We start from the raw sequence: 19826 nt of genomic DNA on the forward strand, positions 1-19826 counted from the left end.
GTCTGGGCTGCCTGCCACCCCTTGGGCCAGGGCTGCACTGGGTGGCTGTTTTCCCAGCCCCAGATTGGGCTGTTGGGTCTGGGTATGGAATATAATATTTGCAGCTGGGCCACTCTAAGCAATCCAGAGCTACTGAGGTGTCTTCCCTACCCAGCTCGGAGGCGGCCCTGCCTGGAGGATCTGCGGAGGGGAGAGTGAGCCCGGGCTCCCACCGCAGGCCGCGGAAGGCGGGTCCAGGTCAGGCCCTGCCCCCCTACCCCAGGCCTCCGCCCCTGCCCTTCCAGCGCAGCGGGCGGGCGCCCAGGTAGCTCAGGAGCCCAAACCTGTCGGGCCGGTTTTGAGAGCCGCGGGGACGCAGGCTGGTGAAGGATGCACGGCCTGCCCCGCGCTCTGTCCGCACGCCCGGCCGCCTGAGCCCTGTCCTGCCTGCCCCGCAGCCCCCCGGACGACCCCATGACGCGCGCGCCCGGCCTCCTGGCGACCCTGCTGGGGCTGGGGCTGGGGTTGGGGCTGAGCCCGCCGGGGGCGGGGGCCGCAGACTGCGGGTCCCTCAGCAGCGCACAGCGCCTGGCATTCGCCCCGGCGGCCGGGGTCCACTGGCTGGCCCCTCGCGTCCGCCCGCCGGGGCCCCTGAACCCCCTGTACGGCACGGTGCGCCGCTTCCTGTCCGTGGTGCAGCTCAACCCCTTCCCCGCCGGTGAGTGCGCCCCTCCTCGGGTGGGCCTCCCAGCTAGTGGGTCCCCACTCCACGGCGGGCTCCCCACTCCACGGCGGGCTCCCCACTCCACGGCCGGGCTGCCTGCCCCGTCAGCAGGCACCCGGAGCGCAGGGTCCCCGGCCTTCCCCAACCCCCGGCGTCCTTCCCAGAAGACCCCGGGGCCCAGGGGCATCCCATGGAGACCTTCCTGCGTGACCTTGGGCAAGCCCTTTTTCCTCTCTGAGCCTCAGTTTGTCTGCCCTCAAGTGGAAAAACTTGCGTTAGAAGTTCTCACAGACCTGGCTGAGATTTTCCCTGGGTCTGGTGGTGCTGAGGGGTGGGAGGGCCAGGAGGGGTTACAGCCCTGTCCCTCCCAGCCTGTCCCCTGCTTCTTGAGGGAAAGGACCACTGGGCCCTCTGCTTTCCACCAGACTGGCAGCTTCGCAACTGCAGGGCTTAGCTGTAGGGTCCGGGAGGAGGGGTCCACCAGGCCTCCCCTCAGCCACTCCCTCCCCTGGCAGCACTGAGGACTGGGCGGGATGGCCCAGGGCTGCTTCTCCAGTGTCATGGTGGTGGGAGGAGCCCTTCCAGAGATTCCCACCTCTCCCTGGCAGTGGGCGTGGGCACAGGGGTGGGCAGGGGCTGTCCTCAAAAACCCCCTCCCCAGCTTGACTCTTTCCTTAGACTTGGTAAAGACCTTGCTGAATGAGCCAGCCTCGGTGAAGGTGGATGAGGTGAGCCCTGGGGGCGTGGCGGGGGGGGGCGGGGGAGTTCCGGGGTGAGCATGAGGGTTTTCCTCAGCTCAGCCGATGTTGCTGGGTGTCCCCCAGGGTGGGATCCCAGGCATCTCTTCCCCCTTCCTTTAGCACTGCACTTGGCAGACCTAATTTCAAACCACAGCTCTCTGCCATTAACGGGCCCTGGGTTTTGCAGGGAGCAAACACGGACTTTGGTTTCCTGGTTTAGAGCTGGTAAATCACAAGGACACCGTACACCTTGCATGGGTTCTAGGAGATGTGTGCAAAGTGCCCACTGTGTGTGCATCCCCTCCCCTTCTGGGGATGTTCTGTGGCATCGGGCAAGAGGGGTCGGGACAGCCCCTCATGCCTGCTGCCTGGCCCAGGTGGTGCGGTATGAGGCGGGCTATGTGGTGTGTGCGGTGATCGCCGGCCTCTACCTGCTGGTGGTGCCCATTGCTGGCCTGTGTTTCTGCTGCTGCTGCCGCCGGCGCTGTGGGGGCCGAGTGAAGACGGAGCACAAGGCCACGGCCTGCGAGCGAGGCACCCTCATGGCCTTCCTGCTGCTGACCACCCTCGTGCTACTGTGAGGGGCACTCGGGCCAGGTGGGAGGCGTGGGCTGAGGCCCAGGGTGCCTGCAGGCATCCAGCAAGCCCCTGTGTCCTCCCCCATCCCTGCAGGACTGGTGTGGTCTGTGCCTTTGTCACCAACCAGCACATGCATGAGCAGATGGGCCCGAGTGTGGAGGCTGTGCCTGAGATTCTGCTCAGCCTCCGGGGCCTGGTCTCCGATGTCCCTCGGGTAAGTACTGAGTGACCCCCTCGCCAGGGCAAGCCTGCATGAGCACCAGCCCCAGGCAAGACAGATAGTGCCAGGACCTGCGGATTAGAAAGGGCTCCCCATTCAATGAGCCCCCTGACTGCCCCCTGCTGGAGAGTGGCTGTAATACATGAATGCAACCTGGGCATCTTCAGGATGACCAGGCTGCTGTGTGGGGCATCTCTGGAGAAAGCTGCGGAAGGGAGGGCTGTCAGGTGACAGGAGGAGAGCGGTCTCATGACCCTGTGTTTGCCTAGGAGCTGCAGGCCGTGGCACAGCAGTTCTCCCTTCCCCAGAAGCAAGTCTTGGAGGACCTGGATGGTGAGGGATACAGCCGGCTGACAGATGGGCCAGCCGGTGGATCCCCCTGCTACGCCTGTCTTGGGGGGGCCTCTCATCCCCTCATCCTGGGCTCCACCTGGCCACACCCTCGAAGAGGCAGGGTTGGGGCCCAGCTATGGAGCACAGTCATCGCTGTGCTGAAGGACCGAGAAGCCAGCGACTCTGCAGAGCCCAGTGTGGGGCCTGGGGAGGCTGGACTGATGGGTGAAGAGGGCCCCTAGGCTCCTGGGGGCCAGCCCTGCAGACCATGCTGTGCTCTCCAGGGGTCGGCATGAACATTGGGAGCGCTATCCACACCCAGCTCAAGAGCACTGTGTATGAAATGCTGGCCTCAGTGAGCAGCCTGGGCCAGGGTGAGTGGGACCAGAGGTGGGGGGGTGGGGGTGGCATCGCTTGAGGGCTGGCCCCACCTTCACCCAGGCCAGGATCCCATTTGCCTCTGTAGCAGGCCCCTCCAATGACTTCCTCATGGCTTTATCTAGGATCCTTAGCCTGGCTTCCCGTGCCCTTAGGGCCGTCTTCCTTCTAACCGCAGAGGTTCCTGACCCACCTCCCTGGGGATGGGGAAGGGGGAGGGGTTCTGTCTCCCACAAGGCCTCTGAGGTGGTGGTGTCCAGAAGGGGGTCCCTCAGCCCTGCAGGTCTCTGTGGATCACCTCCAAGCCCTGAACAGCACGTTGGTGGAGCTGCGGAAGAGACAGCAGGGCCTGGAGCCCTCCGTCCAGGAGCGCCGCAAGCGCCTCCTCGCCCTGCTGGAGGGGCCCAGCTGCCAGGGCTGCACCGAGGCTCAGAACCAAGCCCGTGCCCTGGAGCTGGGAGCTGACTTCCACCAGGTGAGGGCCTCCTGAATGGAAGGGGGCTGCTCTGCCTGCTACCCCGGGAATCCCTGGGTGTTTCCCGAGGCAGACTCCGAATCCCCTTCCCGGGGCAGCTTCTTCCCTCCCCACACAGCAAGGGTTCATGATTTGGTCATCCTGGCAATGGGGTGAGAGAGCTTTCCTGGGCCATGTGCTGTGCTGTGGGCTTCCTGTATTTTAGCTCCCTGAGTTCTCCTTGTCCCCTAGTAAGATGGTCCCCATTTTGCATGTGAGGACATTGAGGGTTCCTCTCATCCTCCCTCTGGGTTCCCCCTTAGGCCTCTCCATGGGCTTTGTCATACCACCCCCTCTCCTCATTTCAGGTGTCCCCTGTGGACGATGTCCTGCATCGGCTGAAGGGCGTCCCAGAGGCCAACTTCTCCAGCATGGTCCAGGAGGTGAGTGCCTGTCCATTCTGCCCAACTTCCCCATCACCTAGTAGCTCACAAGTAAGGGGGCCTCATTTTACCCCTTTGGGGGTGGGAACCCAGTTGAACCTAAGACTTGGGTCAAATCAGGGCCTTCCCTACCACAGGGCTCCCTGGGCTAGGCGCTCATGATGAGGGTTCTCGAGTGTGTGCAGTCTGGTGGGGGAGGCAGCCCCGGAAGCCAGAGGGAAGAGCTGGGCCCCTCGAGGTGGTGGGGGCTGGGGTGGCCAGGGAACAAGGATGCCAGCCGAGCCCTGGAGGTGCAGCCTCAGTGCAGATGGGCTGTGGGGGAGGGTGTGGCATGAGTCAGCACCTGTGACCTGGGGCCTGGAAAATGCCAGAGTTGGGGAAATGGTGAGTCACCTGTGCTGGGTAGCTGGAGCTGAAGGTCCCGGGGGGGAAGGGATGGGGGAGCTGAGGAGGGGTAGGTTGGAGCCAGACTTCAGGGAGCGAGGCCTGGCATCATGTGCAGGATGGGTGAAGGAGAAGACAATAGCAGGGAGAGTTGGGAGGGGTCCCCCAGGAGCAGTATTTTGGGGAGCTGAGTCAGGCAGGGCTGAGGAAGCAGAGAAGAAGCCATCTACCAAGAGAACAAAGGGCCTGTTTCCTGATTTCCTGAGCTGTGAGCGCTGAAAGGGGTTCCCTCCCCCGGGCCTGGTGCTGTCAGGGGTCCCTCAAGCTGGGACTGTGGGTGGACAGCAGGAGGTACAGCCACCTTTTGTCCTGGCAGGAGAACAGCACATTCAATGCCCTCCCGCTCCTGGCGGCCTTGCAGATGGCCGATGTGGTCAAAGGTGAGGCCCTGTCTGGGGCCTGCTGCTCCTACCAGAGGGGCCCGTGGAGAGGAGGTGGGGCGGGGTGAGCGGGCAGGGGTGGAGGGATAAGGCTGTCCTCCATCTGGGCCTGGGCAGAGAGTGGGCCCTCTCTGGGGGTCTCAGATGTCCTTCCGGCCCACCCGACTCCTCCCTGGGCTCCTGGGTGCCTTCCCCCTCCCATAAGTCTCTGCTGCTTGGGGCAGAGCTGAAGAAGGTGGTGGCCCAGAAGCCTGAAGGACTGAAGACACTGGCCGAAGAGTTCCCAGGGTGGGAGGCAGCCGCTCGCTGGAGCCAGGCATTGGAGGAGGTGGAACAGAGAAGCCGCCCCTACCTGCAGGGAGTGCAGAGATACGAGAAACACAGGTGCCCAGGAGCCCATGGGCTTGGGGGTGGGATAGGCAGCCCAGCCTCTCAGCCACACTGGGCCCGATTCCTAGCCCTCATCAACCAACCCCAGGCTATACTGAACATCTGCCCCCATTTCAGCCAAGACCCCTTACTCCTTGGGCCTCTGTCTCCGCCTTGCCTATGGGCCTTTGGGACGTGAGCCTGGGGACCCCACAGGGGCCGTGGGCACCCTCCCCAGCCACTAGATCCTATGCCACCCCATCCTGGTGCCTCCCTTCTCAGTGACACCCCATCTTCTCTGTGGCAGGTGGATTTGGGGCTATGTGTTGTGCTCCGGAGTCCTGTTTGTGGTGGTTTGTAACCTGTTGGGCCTCAACCTGGGCATCTGGGGGCTGTCTGCCAGGGAGGACCCCAGTCACTCGGAAGCCAAGGGCGAGGCTGGAGCCCGCCTCCTCCTGATGTAAGATGGGCTGGGGGCAGGGTAAGAGTCTCTTCCACTGGGCCAGCGGGACTCCTCTCATGCCCGTGGATAGCTTCTAGTGTGACTACAGGAGAACGTCCTAGGAGTCAGGATGCTGGGCTCTACTTCCGGCTCTAGCACCAACTCACTTGGTGACTCTGGGCCAATTACTAACCCATCTGGGCCCCCACGTCCTCATCTGTGTGAAAGGGTTAGACTAGAGCAGGAGTGGCAGATAAGAAGCACCTCCCCCTTCCACGCCATTGACAATTATCGTAATCAGTGGGCACTCTTTCCCACTGAGCCAGACGTGGCCTCAGAATCCTTAACCCAGCATCTAGATAGCACTTCCAGTAGGAGGCAGCAGCAGAGCTAGACTCTGTTTGCCCTCTCTGCACTAGATGGTTAAGTCTGGGGCTGCCTCATTCAGTTGTGCAGGCTGGCCACTGCATCAGGGTGCTTGACCAAAGGGGTGAATGGAGGCTGAAATCTAGCCCTTGTTCTATTCTCCGAGCCTCAGACCCTCGCTTGGGGCTGTGCCTATCCTGCAGAGAAGCCCTACAGATCAGCAGCACTGGTCCCATTCAGCCCCCCTAAGTTGTGGCCCCTACTGTGCCACGTGGCTCTGTTGAGGGCTGAGTTCTGGAGCCGGTCACCTGCATGTGCCTGAGGCTCAGAGACCGGTCATCCTTTCTTGTCCAGCAAAGCAGCTAGGCTGCCAGGGCCAGCCAGGGTATCAGTGAGAGGCGGGAGTGGGGAGCAGGGAGGGGGACAACCAGCAGTCCTGACTTCTCCCCTCTGGCCCTAGGAAGCGGAGTCCTCTAAGGGCTCTGTCTTGGGGCCAACAGACCCCAGGTCGCCCCCCCCGCCATGTGGTGGGACAGAGGGTGTGCGGTCGAGGGTAGCCGGCCTCCTCTTTCCCACCTCAGCCCCATCCCTCTGCCTTCCCCAGAGGTGTGGGTTTCAGCTTCCTCATCGCTGCTCCCCTCATCCTCCTTGTCTTTGCCACCTTCCTGGTGGGTGGCAACGTGCAGACGCTGGTGTGTCAGAGCTGGGAGAGCAAGGAGCTCTACAAGGTGACCCTGCCTGTCTGTTCTGGGGCCCTGAGGGAGGTGGAGGGGACTGGGCTCTCGGGAAGCTGGGGTAGCCTTGCCCTCAGCCTGCTCAGGGCCCTTTTCTCTTTGCCCCGTTTCCAGTTTGCAGACACCCCGGGGAACTTGCCCCCGTCCATGAACTTGTCTCAGCTTCTTGGCCTGAAGAAGAACATCAGTATCCTCCTGGCCTATCAGTGAGTGGGAAGCCTTGGCTGGGGACAGGGTGTGGGAAGGAGCTGAGGTAGGGGATGTCGGTCCCCTCCTGCTGCCCTTTCCTCCCATCTTCGGTGTCTGTTATTTCTCCTCAGTCAGTGCAAGGAAGGGGCTGCGCTCTGGAGCGTCCTGCAGCTCAATGACTCCTATGACCTTGAGAAACACCTGAATATCAGCCAGGTGAGGGAACCTTCTAGAAGGCTGTGGGGATCCCTCCTGCAGAATCCTCCCTCCTCTGGCCTTGCCTCTGTGGGGGGACGATCTTACGGAACCAGAGAAGTCTGCAAGTCTGCAAGAGTGTTGGAGACACCTTGGGGCAGAGGCCCCAGGGCCGAACTCAGGGCCTGGCCCAGGGCGAGAGCCCAGGATGGTTTCTAGGGTGTGTGGGAAGGTGGGTGAGTGCCTGGAGGCACAGCTCCAAGCGCTGTGCTCCAGAAAGAACTGAATACACCTGAGGTTGTAGCAAGAAGGGCTGGTGATAGTGAGTGACGGGGCTGAGGTGTGCGTGTCCTGACTGAGGACAGGCATTGGTTAGGATGCTGCTGTGGTAGTAGGGTAGTTGGGGCTGGGGGTGGTGACAGTGAAAATGATGGTGATCAAGTTGTGAGTCCCTGGGGGAGGTCTCACCAGAGGCCCTCTGCTGAGCTCCCACAGCCATAAACGTGGGCCACTGAAAGCTCTTTTATAGTGGTGGCCTGGGAAAGTCTGCATGCTGTCCACTAGCCAGATATGTGTGGGCAGAGCTAGGTCTTGGTGGGGGTGGGTTGGAGTGCAGGCAGGTGAGAAGCAGAGGCCTCCTGGGAAACTGTCTAGGGCTGGAAATATCCAAGATGGGGGCCCTGGGTAACCAGGGGGAGAGCCCTGAGGGCCTGGTGACTCCGACCCCTGGAGAGCAGCTCTGGGGTCCTGGCTGAGCAACTACGCATGCCCTCACGCTGTCCTCCCTCATCCCCCTCAGTACACTGCCAAGTTGCAGCAGGAGTTGCAGAATCTCAAAGTAGACATGAAGAATCTGGACCTGCTGAGCCCAGCCGCCCACCGGGACCTGGAAGCCCTGCAGAGCAGTGGGATCGAGAAAATCCACTATTCCACCTTCCTTGTTCAGGTCAGCAGGGAGCCCCTCAGGCCAGACCCTGGCAGACAGAGGGGCTCGCCGAGGAGCTGGGCTGACAGGTGGTGTCTTGTGTCATCACAGCCCTCTACATTCCCTCCACTTTCTACATGTCCCTAGGGGTTGGGGGGGTCTCTTCCTGTGGGGGGTTGTCTGCACACCGTGTGCCTCCAGCCTGTCTGGGTGCCCTGGTCTGGGCTGGGCAGGAATGAACTGGCTCCCACCCCAAGCACGTGTTGCTGTTCCTGGTCCTGAACCCACTGCTGTGGTGAATGCTGGTGGGAAGTGGCCTCTTCATTGGGTTATACCAGAGGGCGCCTCATTGGTTTGTTTTGTTTTTTTCTATCCTAACAGAAAATTCCTGATATATTTCACAGTTTCAGGTCAAACCCATGGTGACCCCTGTGTCACAATAGACTTAGCTGGTGAGGGGTACTTCTGAATAGACTGGGAATTTGAGGGCTGGGGGAGCCACAGTGCATTCCCTCTTGGCCTCTCCTGTCTGTCTCCAGATCCAGAATCCAGTGGTGAACACCAACGTGGAGACACTGGCCCAGGAGCTGGAGGAACTGGCCCAGACCCAAGTGAGAAGGGACCAGGGGTCCCACTGGGCAGGCAGGTGGTGGGAGAGGTTGGGTAGCTTGGACTGGGGAGGGGCATGAAGGCAAAGGCAGGGGATGGGGGGGTTCCCACCAGGGAGCGCTGAGGCCCTGGGTCCCCTGGATGGGCTTAAGAGTTTTGCAGTATCAGTTCTGACTCAAGCTCTACCTCCAGTAGACTGTGTGCAAGGGCAGGTCATTCAGTGTCTTCAGGCCTCAGTTTCTTCATCTGTAAAGTAGACATTCCTCTACCTCAGACCAGATGAAGGAACTGTCTAATGTCACAAAGTGGAGCAGGGGTTTCTAAGTGCACACTGCTTAGGGAGCCTGCTGGGACAGGCATGAGGACTGTGCTATGGACTAGGTGTCGTGATAATTATCCTGGAGAAGCTTAAACTCCACTAGAAAAAAATATAACATTTTGCATTTATAAATATTTAGAGCTTAAATTGACTCTACACCAAGCACACATGATGGGTAGAGTGAGGAGTATTTCCTGTTTTAGGAGATGCCACCGCCGTGTGTGTGTGGCCACCTCGGTGTGGTGGGCTTAGAGGCACCTAGTAAGCTAGCAGTGGACCTAGAACTCGGGCTTAGTGCCTCCAAACCTGGATCGGAGCCAGGAGCTTAAAGAGGCCTCGGTTTTCTGCCCCAAGCCCAGCACCTTCCACATCTTCTCAGTATGTCTGACTGAACAGCTGAGTAAAGAATATGTTGGCAGAAGTTGGCATGTCCCTGGCAGAGTGCCATTCTCATCTCTGTCTCCCCTCAGGGCAGTTCCGTGTTGGGACAGCAGCTGCAGCAGGAGGCCCAAGAGCTCAAAAACCTCTATCGGGAGAAGGTCCTCCCCCAGGAGAGCCTCGTGGTAAGTTTGGAGGTGCAGGGAGCCTGGAACCTGGGGAAGAGGAGAGGCGGGGAGGGGAAAAGAGGAGGGAAGGGCAGGAAGCTTTCTTCCCTATGCATCCCTTCCCTTAACCAGCCCTGCCCTCTCCCCCATAGGCCAAGCTCAACCTCACAGTCAGAGCCCTGGCATCCGAAGCTCAGAATCTCCAGGTGGCTATTGGGGATGGGAAGGGTGGAGTGGAGCAGGTGGGCTGCAGAGGGGCCCTGCTGGTTTGGGATCTCATCCACTCCACAGAGTCCCCGTGGAGGTTGATAATAGAGAGTGGGAAGAAATGGGGGGGGGGGGACAGATCCTTAAAGACCACCATCTTTGGCCTCTGTGTCTTAGGCCCTAATACCCCATCCCAAGGTGAGTATGTGTGTGTGAGAGGTTGAATTAATGAATGGGTAAATGAATGCTTGGCTGCTCCCTGACTGAGCAGGCGCTGAGTCAAGCCCTCTCCTTCCCCAGACGGAGACCTCTGGGGTCTTGGACAAGGTCACCTACCTAAAAGGAGAGCTGCCTACCTGGGCCACCAGTATCTTGAGGAATGTGAGTGGGACATGGCACAGGGGCCGGGGGCGGCCACATAGTCAGAGATGGACTGAGCTGCTAATGCACATGGAGCTTCTTCTCTCCCCTGTCCCCTCACCATGGCTCCCAGGAAAGCCAGCTCAGCCTGTCCTACTGGTGCTTGGCATGGGTGGTGGTGGCGGCTGGCTCTGGGACCCCTCCCAGCCGTGGGCTCTTCTTTCTCCTGCAGGAAAGTGAGTGTTTCCTGACCCGGGAAGTGGATTATTTCTCCCAGTACGTGGCCTGGGTAAGAGAGGAGGTGAGTCGGGGGCCAGGCCCTCCTGGCCTCAAGCAGGCTCCCGGGGCCACCAGCTATTTATGCTATTGCATCCTTCCTCTGTCCCCTAGAGCCCCTGGGGGTGCCCTAGGCCTTCAGCATTGAGCCCAAACTCTGCATCAGGCTTCTGCACTCCTGCTTCCTGGCAGGGCTCTGCTTACTCAGCCTCAGCTGCAGCCCTTCTCTAGGGCCTGAGTGTGAGCTGGGCCGGCCGTGGCTCTCTAGAACCTTGCCCCCATGCCCTTCCTCACGTGGACCCCTGGCCCAGCTCTCCAATCAGCCTGCCTCCTGCAGGCCTGTGCTGGCCTTGGCCTCTGTAAGCCATCCAGAACCCACACGGGACAGGTGCGGTCGTGCTGAGCCCCGAGTGTGCGTGTGTATGGGCACATGTGGGTGGTGCGTGTGTGGGGGCTTGCACACCACAAGCGGGGCTTCTCCAGTGAGGGTGTGAACCTAAAGAAAAGTCCTGGGCACACAGTAGGGGCTTAATACAGGCTGGCGAATGGAATGGAAAAAGCAGGAGCAGAGTGATGACCCTGGGTCAGCGTGTCCTCCTCTCTGTGTCCCTGCATCCACGTGTCTGTGCACAGCTGTGAGCAGGCTCCCTATGGGTTCCCTGGACTTATCTCTGTCCGGTCACCCTCCTTCTCTGCCTGTGGGGTGTATGCCCGGGCATCTGAGTGTCTCTCCACGTGCCTGCTTCCTGTCGACACTACAGGTGACTCAGCGCATTGCCACATGCCAGCCTCTCTCTGGAGCCCTGGACAACAGCCGTGTGATCCTGTGTGACATGATGGCCGACCCCTGGGTGAGTGCCTTCAGCTCCTCAGGTCTCATGGATGTGGAGATCCCCAAGACAGCGTGAGCAGGGCCTGAGGGGAAGCAGGAGCCCTGCCTCCAGGCCTGCCCGCCGGACCTTCCGCTCAGCTCTGAGAACGCGTCCCTGTGCCCCTCACCGAGTCAGCAGGAGGCCTCAGGGTGGGAAGAAGTAGCTGCCTTGCCACAGCAAGCTGACCACACATCCTCTGTTCTAGAACGCCTTCTGGTTCTGCCTGGCATGGTGCACTTTCTTCCTGATCCCCAGCATCATCTTTGCTGTCAAGACCTCTAAACACTTCCATCCCATTTGGAAACGCCTCAGGTGAGGAGGTGGCCAGGACTGAGGGGGACAGCAGGGGTCTGGGAAGGAGTCCTTCTAGTCACTGGGTACTGACACCCCCTCCTAGGGGTCCCACACCCCCTCCTGAGACTTCCCTTGTAGAGGAGGCCCAGGCCTAGCTCTGAGGAGTCACACACTCTGAGCAACTCTGGGGCCAGAAAGTTCTTTTGTATGTCTGCCCCATAGCCTTCTTGTTGCAACACATCCCACCATGCACAGCTTTTTGGAACTCTTCCTACCCCTGGAGAGTTTCTGCGCTGGGAAGATCAGGGCTCTGGGCTTGTCCCTATGTCGGGGCCGAGGGTCCAGGCCTGGGAGGTCACTGGCTTTCTTTTTGCGACGTCTCAGCTCCACCAGCTCAGAGGAGACTCAGCTCTTCCACATCCCCCGGGTCACCTCCCTGAAGCTGTAGGACCCCAGTGGGTGAGTGTCCCCACCCCCTTCATTCCTCGGTGCCGGGAGTAGAGAATAGGAAGGGAAGGAAGGGCTTGGGGTCTGGGGTCTCTAGGGCCCAAGAGGGCAGGAGCGTTCTGGGACTTGGTGGGTCTGGCCCGGTGGTGGATCTGGCCCACCCGGCCTGAGCCCTGCCTTCCCCGCCCTCCCCTCACCCGCCCCGTTCTTCCTCCAGAACAGGGGTATTTGCTGGCTGCTAGGTGATGCCTGGGGCTGCCTGCCTTCCTCCTCCTTTGACTTGCCCTGGACCCGAGGACTTCCGTTGCTCTTGCCTAGAGCCTGGACGGGCATCAGGCCTGGATTAGCCTTCAGCTCCAGTTCCCTGACCCCATGCTGTCTCTTTTCCACCCCCTTCTGCTGATGAACCCCTTTTTTCATTCTCAAAAGCACGTTTGACTTTGGTTGAGCTACAAGGGCCGATGGGTTCTTGCAGGTATCGAGCCCTTGTCCTCCTTGCTAAAACTCGTTAGCTCCAGGAGGAGCCTGTTTTCCACCTGTTGGAACCCCTTCCTCAGCCCCGTGGAGGAGACAGAGGCCCTGCCCAACCCATTCTGTCACTATCTGCCTACCCCCCCACTCCTCCAAGCTCCTGTCCCGTTTCATCCTCTGACCTGCCCACCTGTCCTAGCTTCACTCTGCCCCAGCCCTTGTGTCCTCCCCACAGGGAAACTATTTTCCTTGCTTTGACCCCTTTCTACCTTATCCGACCGCCTTGCTGGTACCCAGAGGCTTGTCCTGCCCAACTAAGCCAATCAGGTAAAACCGCCAAGCAGGCCCTTGAGCCCTCCACTGCCCAGGTACCTGGACCTTCCACAGGCCCTGGCCTGGATTTCTGGCCACCTTGTGGGGTGAGGGAGGCCTGTCTGAAGGCTGAGCCCCTTGCCCGCGTCCTGGGTTGGAAATAGTGCTTTGTCCTACAGCTCTTCTCTGAGCACTGGCTCCCTAGGAAGGGACCTGGGACAAAGGCCAGAGTGGGGGTGGTCACCTCTGGTTCCCCAGAAGGTAGCCTCTTTGATAACCCCCACCCAGCTTTCCCAGGAGAGATCTGGTGGCCACAACTGGATTCTGTACTGTGCCCCTTCCTCCTTCTATCCTGCGCATGAGGCCTAGTCCATCCTGTGCCCTCTCTGAATGCTGGATGCTGAGTTCCAGAAACAGGGAAAAGAAGGAGGAGAGAGAAGAGATGGACAAAACCTTAGATCCATTAAAGTGTTCTCACTTCCTAAGCCTCGGCCTTGGATCTCTGACATGAGCTCAGGCTAGGGCCCTATATGCAGTTGGTGTTTAATGAGTTTTTTTTTTGGTGAGGAGAATCCAAGGCTTCCTCTGGCCGTGGACATCCAGGATTAACCCAGCAATCAGCAGATGGGGAGTGGGACCCACTCTGAGAGCAGGCAGGCCTGGTTGCACCTTGAAAGCTTTAATGCTTGAAAGCTTTAATGCTTGAAAGCTAGGACACCTTGGACATGTTCTGTGTGTTCCATAGACCTTAGTCTCTCCATTGGAGAGAATAGTCATGACTGCCTTCTAGGGCTATGAAAAATGTGACATTGCATGGAAAACCCTTGGCAGGAGCCTGGCACAAAACAAATCCTCAGATGCTGCTATTTTTTGTTTTTTTTTTCTGCCACAACTACTCTGGGCCACGGGCAGAGCTGGGTCTTGGCAGGTACAAGAGAGGAGGGAGATGGGTCCCTGTTCAAAGGTGTGAAGCCCTTTAAGATTAGAGTCTGCTGAGTTTCAGGGTGTGTCTGTGTTGCATTGCATTTTACAAGCCAGCAACAGATTTGCTACTAGAAATTAGGATGGTGTGTACGCAACCTACTGTCACTGTTCCAAGCACACTCCAACCAGGCATCCTTGAATGAAGCACAACTGTTATTTTTGTTTGTTTGTTTTTGTTTTTTGTTTTTTCTTGCTTTTCCCAAAGCTTTTTTGGCTTGTTTCTCATCTGTTGCCCTATGCAGGGAACTATGGTGCCTGCTGTTAAGAATGAAATTGATGGGATAAAAGTTGAGAAAACAATTGTGAAATAATTTCCAGTTCTCCACCTTATCCTTTCTCTATGTGAACATACCACACATGGTGACTATAAAATTTAATGACCTCCTAATATGGAACCTCTTTGAGTCTATTTCTTGTGTCTGTTGTTTATCTTGGTTTTTGTTGGTTTTGCCGCGTCTCCTCACGTACTTGGTGTGATTTTTTTTTTTTTTAAGATTTTATTTATGGGGCGCCTGGGTGGCTCAGTGGGTTGAGCCGCTGCCTTCGGCTCGGGTCATGATCTCAGGGTCCTGGGATCGAGTCCCGCATCGGGCTCTCTGCTCAGCGGGGAGCCTGCTTCCCTCTTTCTCTCTCTGCCTGCCTCTCCATCTACTTGTGATTTCTCTCTGTCAAATAAATAAATAAAATCTTTAAAAAAAAAAAAAAAAAAAAGATTTTAAGATTTTATTTATTTATTTGACAGAGAGAGATCACAGGTAGGCAGAGAGGCAGGCAGAGAGAGAGAGAGGGGGAAGCAGGCTCCCTGCTGAGCAGAGAGCCCGATGCGGGACTCAATCCCAGGACCCTGAGATCATGACCTGAGCCGAAGGCAGTGGCTTAACCCATTGAGCCACCCAGGCGCCCGCTTGGTGTGATTTTTGATTGAATGCCACACATTCCATCTGAAAACCTGTAGAAATAATCTGAGGCTTGGGATGAAGGTATCTACCATCTCGAGGGTTATGTTTACATCTGGTGGATGGCTTGGGATCCAGCAAACTGGGATTGTTTTAATCTAGTCTCAGGACTGAGATGATCGGCAGTCCCTTGCAATGCTGGTCTGTTTCCAGTTCACTTGTGTTCTGGGGGTGAATTCCTCTGGGGTCCCAACCCAAAGCATGAAAGACGCTCCTCCTCTTGGTGGGCCCCGTTTTTACCTCTAACAGCTCTCTGCTCAGCACCTTTATTTTGTAATGTCTTCTGGCATCAGCGGACCTCCCGGGGAGAAAGTAGCCCCAAATATCACACACATATCCCTGAGTTTCCTTCTTTTCCCAGGTCTTGGCCCTTTGATTCCTTACTCCCTTGTTTACTCTCTGATACCTCCAATCAAACTTAAAAATATATATTTTGAGTAGCTTTTAAGTTGTCCTTAGTTGGGAATTTAGGTCAAATGACCTACTTCACTGTGATCAGAAGTAGCTGTTCTGCAAAATTAACTGATTCCACCCCTCCACCCACCCATGACTTGGGGTGGGAAAGGCTGTCATTCATTGAATCAAAGATCCAAGACCTTCACCCAGCCAAAGGAACACTGACTGTTGAACGGTGCTTGGTTTGGAGAGTATCACTGTAGGCCCTGGTATCTGGGGATGGGGGTGGCATTCCGCAGGTGGGAGAGAGAGAAAAATAGCCATGGAGAAAAATATATTACATATTTTCCCAGTTTTAAAATGCTGGAATTCTAAAATGCTCATCTTATTTAATGTGTGAAACAAAGCCCCTTTGTGGTCACATTCTCATCTGTTCTCATGACATTCCCTGAAGGCGGTGGGGCTTTCCATGCTTGTTTGACTCTTGAGCAAATGAAGCTTTTGGGGGCAGAGTCAAGGTCTCCCAAGCTGAAGCCCAGCCAGGCTTTGGATTCAGGTCCCCTGGTCCTGGTGACTCTGGAGGTTTCCTTCTGGGCACGCTGCCAGTTTCCATTCCCCAGGGCTGTGTGGGAGGGAGGCCCTGTCTCCAAGGAGATTTGATCCAAGTGTCCTTGTTGTCCCTGTGGCAGCAGGGATGACAGATTGAAGGCCCTGGGACATGCCAGATGCTCCAGCCTGGCCATCCCGAGCAAAGGCCCCGTGGGCCATGATTGCCAGATTCTGCCAAAGAAACGCCACATGGGCTGGGCTGTCTGAGGTCCCAGGTGGGTGGCCAGGGCAGTTCCAGCTGGCTTCAGTGTGCAGAGGAAGGGCTGCATGGGAAGGGGCCCATTCAGGCCACCCGAGGGGACAAAGACAGTTAACATTTGTTGAGTTCTGGGAATGAACCAGGAAGTGTGCTAAGCACTTCCCGTGAATTGTCTCAGATGCAAGCACTGTTCTCCTATCTATAGTTGAGAAAACTAAGGCCCAAAGACTGGATATGAGCAGAGTAGAAGGGGCACAGTGTACCCAGAACCATTAACTGATGATGGTTGCATTTCTGGTGGGACCTCTGGGGTCAGCCCGTGCTCCAGCTCTGGGAGTCAGGATCCTACAGTCAGGATCTCCACTTTGCTCTCCTAGTGCCCTATCTCCCCAGGCCTAAACCCCAGGGTTTGAACTGGGAGCTGTGGCCAGCCTGGTTCACAACGCCCCCCATGTCCTGTTGGATCGAAGCTTCTTCCCCAAGGGCCCCCTTCCTTGCCCTTCCTAGATGGGCCACTCCTGGAACAGTGAGCACTCCCCCATCTTACAAATGCTGCCCAGATACTGCAGCACCCTGGGGAAGGAAGGGGGGCCGTGTGCTGAGAGCTGACCTCTGCCCACAAGTGATACAGGATTTAGGTGGCTTGAACCCTTACCACACTGAGGATACCCGAGAGGCAGGTGTTGAAGTTAGAGGAGGGAGATTCTGAGGTGAGCAGAACCCAAGGGGAGAGCTGGGACGCCCACCCTTGCAGCCCTGAAGGAAGGAGGCTTCAGAGAGCTTCATGGTGTCCCCTGCAGTTTGAGAAATGGGGTGGACTGATGTCTCACCTCTACCTGCACACTCGAGAGAGAGTGCACCCTCGAGAGGTTGGCTGCTGTGTGGCAGAGCCAAGGAGGGGGCTGCTGGCCCACGCGAGGGAGCGTGTGAGGGGGTCAGGTGGGCTCTCAGGCTGGGTCCCAGGAGGCTGCCTGAAGCATGAACAGACCCCAGTGACAGGCTGGAACTGCCACAGGGAGTCCAGGCTCCTTGGTGCCCTGAGGCCCCCGTGAAACAGCCCAGCCAGAGGGGTTGGCCAGGCAGGCCCTGGAGACCTGTGGAGGGGCCTGTGGGAGCAAGAGGTGTAGCTTGAAACCTCCCCCACCAGAGCAAAGGTGCAGGGAAGCTCCGTTCCTGGGGTCCTACAGGCTGCACCCCACCAGGCACCCTGTGTTCGAGGTGAAGGGATGGAGAACTGTCGTGTGCCCTCACCAAGCAGCTCCCCAGGCCTGTCCGGTGTCTATCCCTCCACCTGAGGGTGGGCAGAAGAGATTCAAGCATCAGTAGGTGACACAAAATGACAGCGACTTGCCAATCCCATAGCTGTGCTGCCCCAGCACCATGGTGACATCCCCGAGGGCTGTGGCAAGCAGAGGAAGGCTTTTTGGGGCCCACAGGTTTCTTTTCTTTTCTTTTTAAGATTTTATTTATTTATTTGACAGAGAGTAGGCAGAGAGGCAGGCAGAGAGAGAGAGGAAGGGAAGCAGGCTCCCTGCTGAGTAGAGAACCTGATGCGGGGCTCGATCCCAGGACCCTGGGATCCTGACCTGAGCTGAAGGCAGAGGCTTTAACCCACTGAGCCAGCCAGGTGCCCTGCCACAGGTTTCTTGAGCTCTTGTGAAGAGGGGACCCCACATGACCTCTCCACCCAGAGGGGACTCCCTCACAGGCAGAGGCTCTTGGTGAGGCAAGGACCCAAACCCGGAATTCGTATTGAGGATCCATATCTCTCTCTCTCTCTCTACCCACCCCTGCTGCACCACTTGGACAGGGGCAAGCAGAGCTAGGGCCCCAAAAAAAGACCCAGGAAAAAAAGAGATTGGGGGCTCCATGGAGCCAGGTTTGGAGTCCCTGAGGATGAGGAATTTGAACTTGGGCCTGGAGTGGAGAGGATAGTGAGCAACAATGGCGGAAGGTCCAGAAGACCCAAGACTCGTGAGTGGGGATGGCGTGAACGTGCTCACCACTGCCTCCTCTCAGATGTTGTTCATACAAGGACACAGCCTTCCTCTCCCTTCCTCTCCCCCTGCCAAACTCCCCCATCCTGGGACTCTCTCTCCTGTCCCCCAGTGTGAGGAAAACCGCGGCTGAAACCCATCAGGCTGAAGCGTGTGTAGCCCACAAGGTGAGGTTCTTTTGCAGCCTTTCCTAACTTTTTGGGTCTGATACACTGCCAAAGAGTATCCGGAAACTCCCAGACTCCCTCTCGGGGAAAGTTTGCTGATGCCCACAGGCCCACACCACTGCCAGGGCCTCTCAGCGCCGCCGAGGCCGGTGTGAGGAGTCCTGCCCCTGGCCTCCTCTCCCTCCCCTCCCTCCTGCCCTTTCTCCTTCCTGAAGCCCCCAAGGGCCCAGTGAGAGGGGGCCAGACTGGGGGTGACTGGGGCTCTGGAAAAGCCCTGACGGTATGGGGTCTAGAAGGAGGCAGGAAGGGGTCTGTAGTGGGGCAAGGATCACGGCAGGGGAACACATACTCCAAAGGAGGGTCATATGAGGGACATCTCATTGGTGGCAACTGCGGTGGCAGGTCCCCAAGGCCCATGGGACGTGGGGCCTGGCAGGGAAGGACAACTGTCCTATGTTGTCACAGCTCAAAGCTCCTCCCCTCAGAAGAAAGCATCCTGAGTACTGCAAGTTCAGGGGGTGTCCCAAGTAGCAGGGCAGCGATTCTGCAGAGGGTGGCGCTGGTCTGGGGAGTTGCTTCTCTGGGATGCAGCCTCCTCACACCACGCCCAGAGTCTGGCCATCCTGGAGGTGTGGTGGGCGTTTCCTGGCTGATGTACAGAATGTGCGAGGTAGGGTAGGATCTTATCCATATGGTCCCTACGGAATGAAAGGGCCAGGCTGTGTGTATTGGCTTCATTACTTTCTGGACCATGATGCTGGGCAAATCCTTTAACCTTTTTGGGTTTCACTTTCATCATCTGCAAAGTGAGATCGTGACCCTTTTCTCCCAGGGCTGCTATGAAGACAGAATGCTCAGTGAGTCCCTGCTTGTGGAAGCTTGCTAAGAGCAAAGGTGGCCAGTGTGCAAGGGCTTGGCCCCAGAGAGCTTGGCCTCTGACCAACAGCTTCTCACCCTCTTTCCGGAGCTCCCAGCGTGAGGTCCAGCCTGTCCAGCAGGATAGGACCTTCCCGGGCTGTCTCCTGCCCTGGAAACAGTTCTCCTTGCCTCAGTGGGTGCACAACTCCCGACTGTTTTCTTCCCCTGAGGATCTGAAAATTGGAGCTCATTGGCTGGCTCAAAAAAAAGAAAAGGGGGGGGGTGCAAATTCTCTCGTGCATGCTGCAAAAGGAGGGGGGGGTGTCTCAGGCTCTGTTTCCATGGAAACCACTGGCACAGGCTGGCTCCTCGGGGTGCAGAAAAGGGAAACTTGGCGGAGGCTTTGGGCACCTGGCTCCTGGGTGGTTTCCTGGGGCTGAGCAAATGGTTAGGAGTCTGGCCTCCCAAGGGGCAGGAAGGATCTCCCTCCCAAACTCAGGGGCCTTCACCCCTTTCCTCCAGCACCACCACCCACCAGGAGATCTGGCAAGGTCCCTCAGCCTCCCTAATGTGGTCCCAACCTCAAACCTAAGTGGGGACAGATAACAGGCCTTGGAGGGACTGGGTGCCTTATGGGTGTAAGGAGCGCAGGAGGGTTCCCCCCTGCGAGGCCCCATGTGGGAGGGAGGCAGCTGAGGGGGGTGGGGACAGATGAAGCAGTTGGAAGGACCCCTGTGTGCGACCCAAGTAATGTGGCAGCTTCACCCTTTCTGTCAGTGAGCTCCCATCAGTGAAGCCATTTCCCACCCAGAGACCCAGAATGATGTCCCCAGAAAGGATGCCCAGCACCAGCAGTGGCCAGAGGATGTGGGCAGGGCAGCCGGAAGGGTACCAGAAAGACCCCAGGCTTAGGAGCCCAGATCCTTCTTTGCAGCCCATCTTGACTGAACCAGCCTGAGGTTGTCTGTGGGGGCAGTAGGGAGGGGAGGGGCTGGCCTGTTCTGGAACTGCCTCAGGGGAGGTTCTCCAAGCTCCCCCGCCCCACCCACCCCTC

The 19826-nt window shown here is 58.0% G+C and overlaps 1 protein-coding gene across 2 annotated transcripts; it reads left to right on the forward strand.

The window, feature by feature from the left end:
- Nucleotides 1-299: 299 nt before the first annotated feature.
- PROM2 (prominin 2) lies at nt 300-13980 on the forward strand. 2 transcript variants are annotated; one of them, XM_059188430.1, is made up of 24 exons: nt 300-697; nt 1382-1431; nt 1821-2020; nt 2116-2236; nt 2512-2575; nt 2860-2949; nt 3229-3428; nt 3776-3850; nt 4611-4674; nt 4899-5058; nt 5351-5503; nt 6456-6579; nt 6700-6791; nt 6906-6990; nt 7769-7915; nt 8434-8505; nt 9293-9385; nt 9520-9573; nt 9875-9955; nt 10167-10235; nt 10972-11061; nt 11288-11394; nt 11761-11835; nt 12041-13980. In XM_059188430.1, the coding sequence occupies exons 1-23, from the start codon at nt 454-456 to the stop codon at nt 11822-11824; spliced, it is 2499 nt and encodes an 832-aa protein (XP_059044413.1). In that variant the 5' UTR covers nt 300-453; the 3' UTR covers nt 11825-11835; nt 12041-13980. The 2 variants fall into 2 exon arrangements, with proteins under 2 accessions (XP_059044413.1, XP_059044414.1); XM_059188431.1 differs by having other exon boundaries at nt 681-697; nt 1393-1431.
- The last annotated feature ends 5846 nt before the right edge of the window (nt 13981-19826 follow it).

This window comes from Mustela lutreola, chromosome 9 (genome assembly GCF_030435805.1).
Source record: "Mustela lutreola isolate mMusLut2 chromosome 9, mMusLut2.pri, whole genome shotgun sequence".
NCBI classification, from domain to species: domain Eukaryota; kingdom Metazoa; phylum Chordata; class Mammalia; order Carnivora; family Mustelidae; genus Mustela; species Mustela lutreola.

What these genes read in the sequence shown, in the direction of transcription:
- PROM2 (XM_059188430.1), top strand. Translation starts at nt 454, where the DNA reads ATGACGCGCGCGCCCGGCCTCCTGGCGACCCTGCTGGGGCTGGGGCTG. An exon ending in CCTCGGTGAAGGTGGATGAG is followed by an intron (nt 1,432 to 1,820) that starts GTGAGCCCTGGG and finishes TGCCTGGCCCAG; the next exon opens with GTGGTGCGGTATGAGGCGGG. An exon ending in CCACCAGTATCTTGAGGAAT is followed by an intron (nt 9,956 to 10,166) that starts GTGAGTGGGACA and finishes TTTCTCCTGCAG; the next exon opens with GAAAGTGAGTGTTTCCTGAC.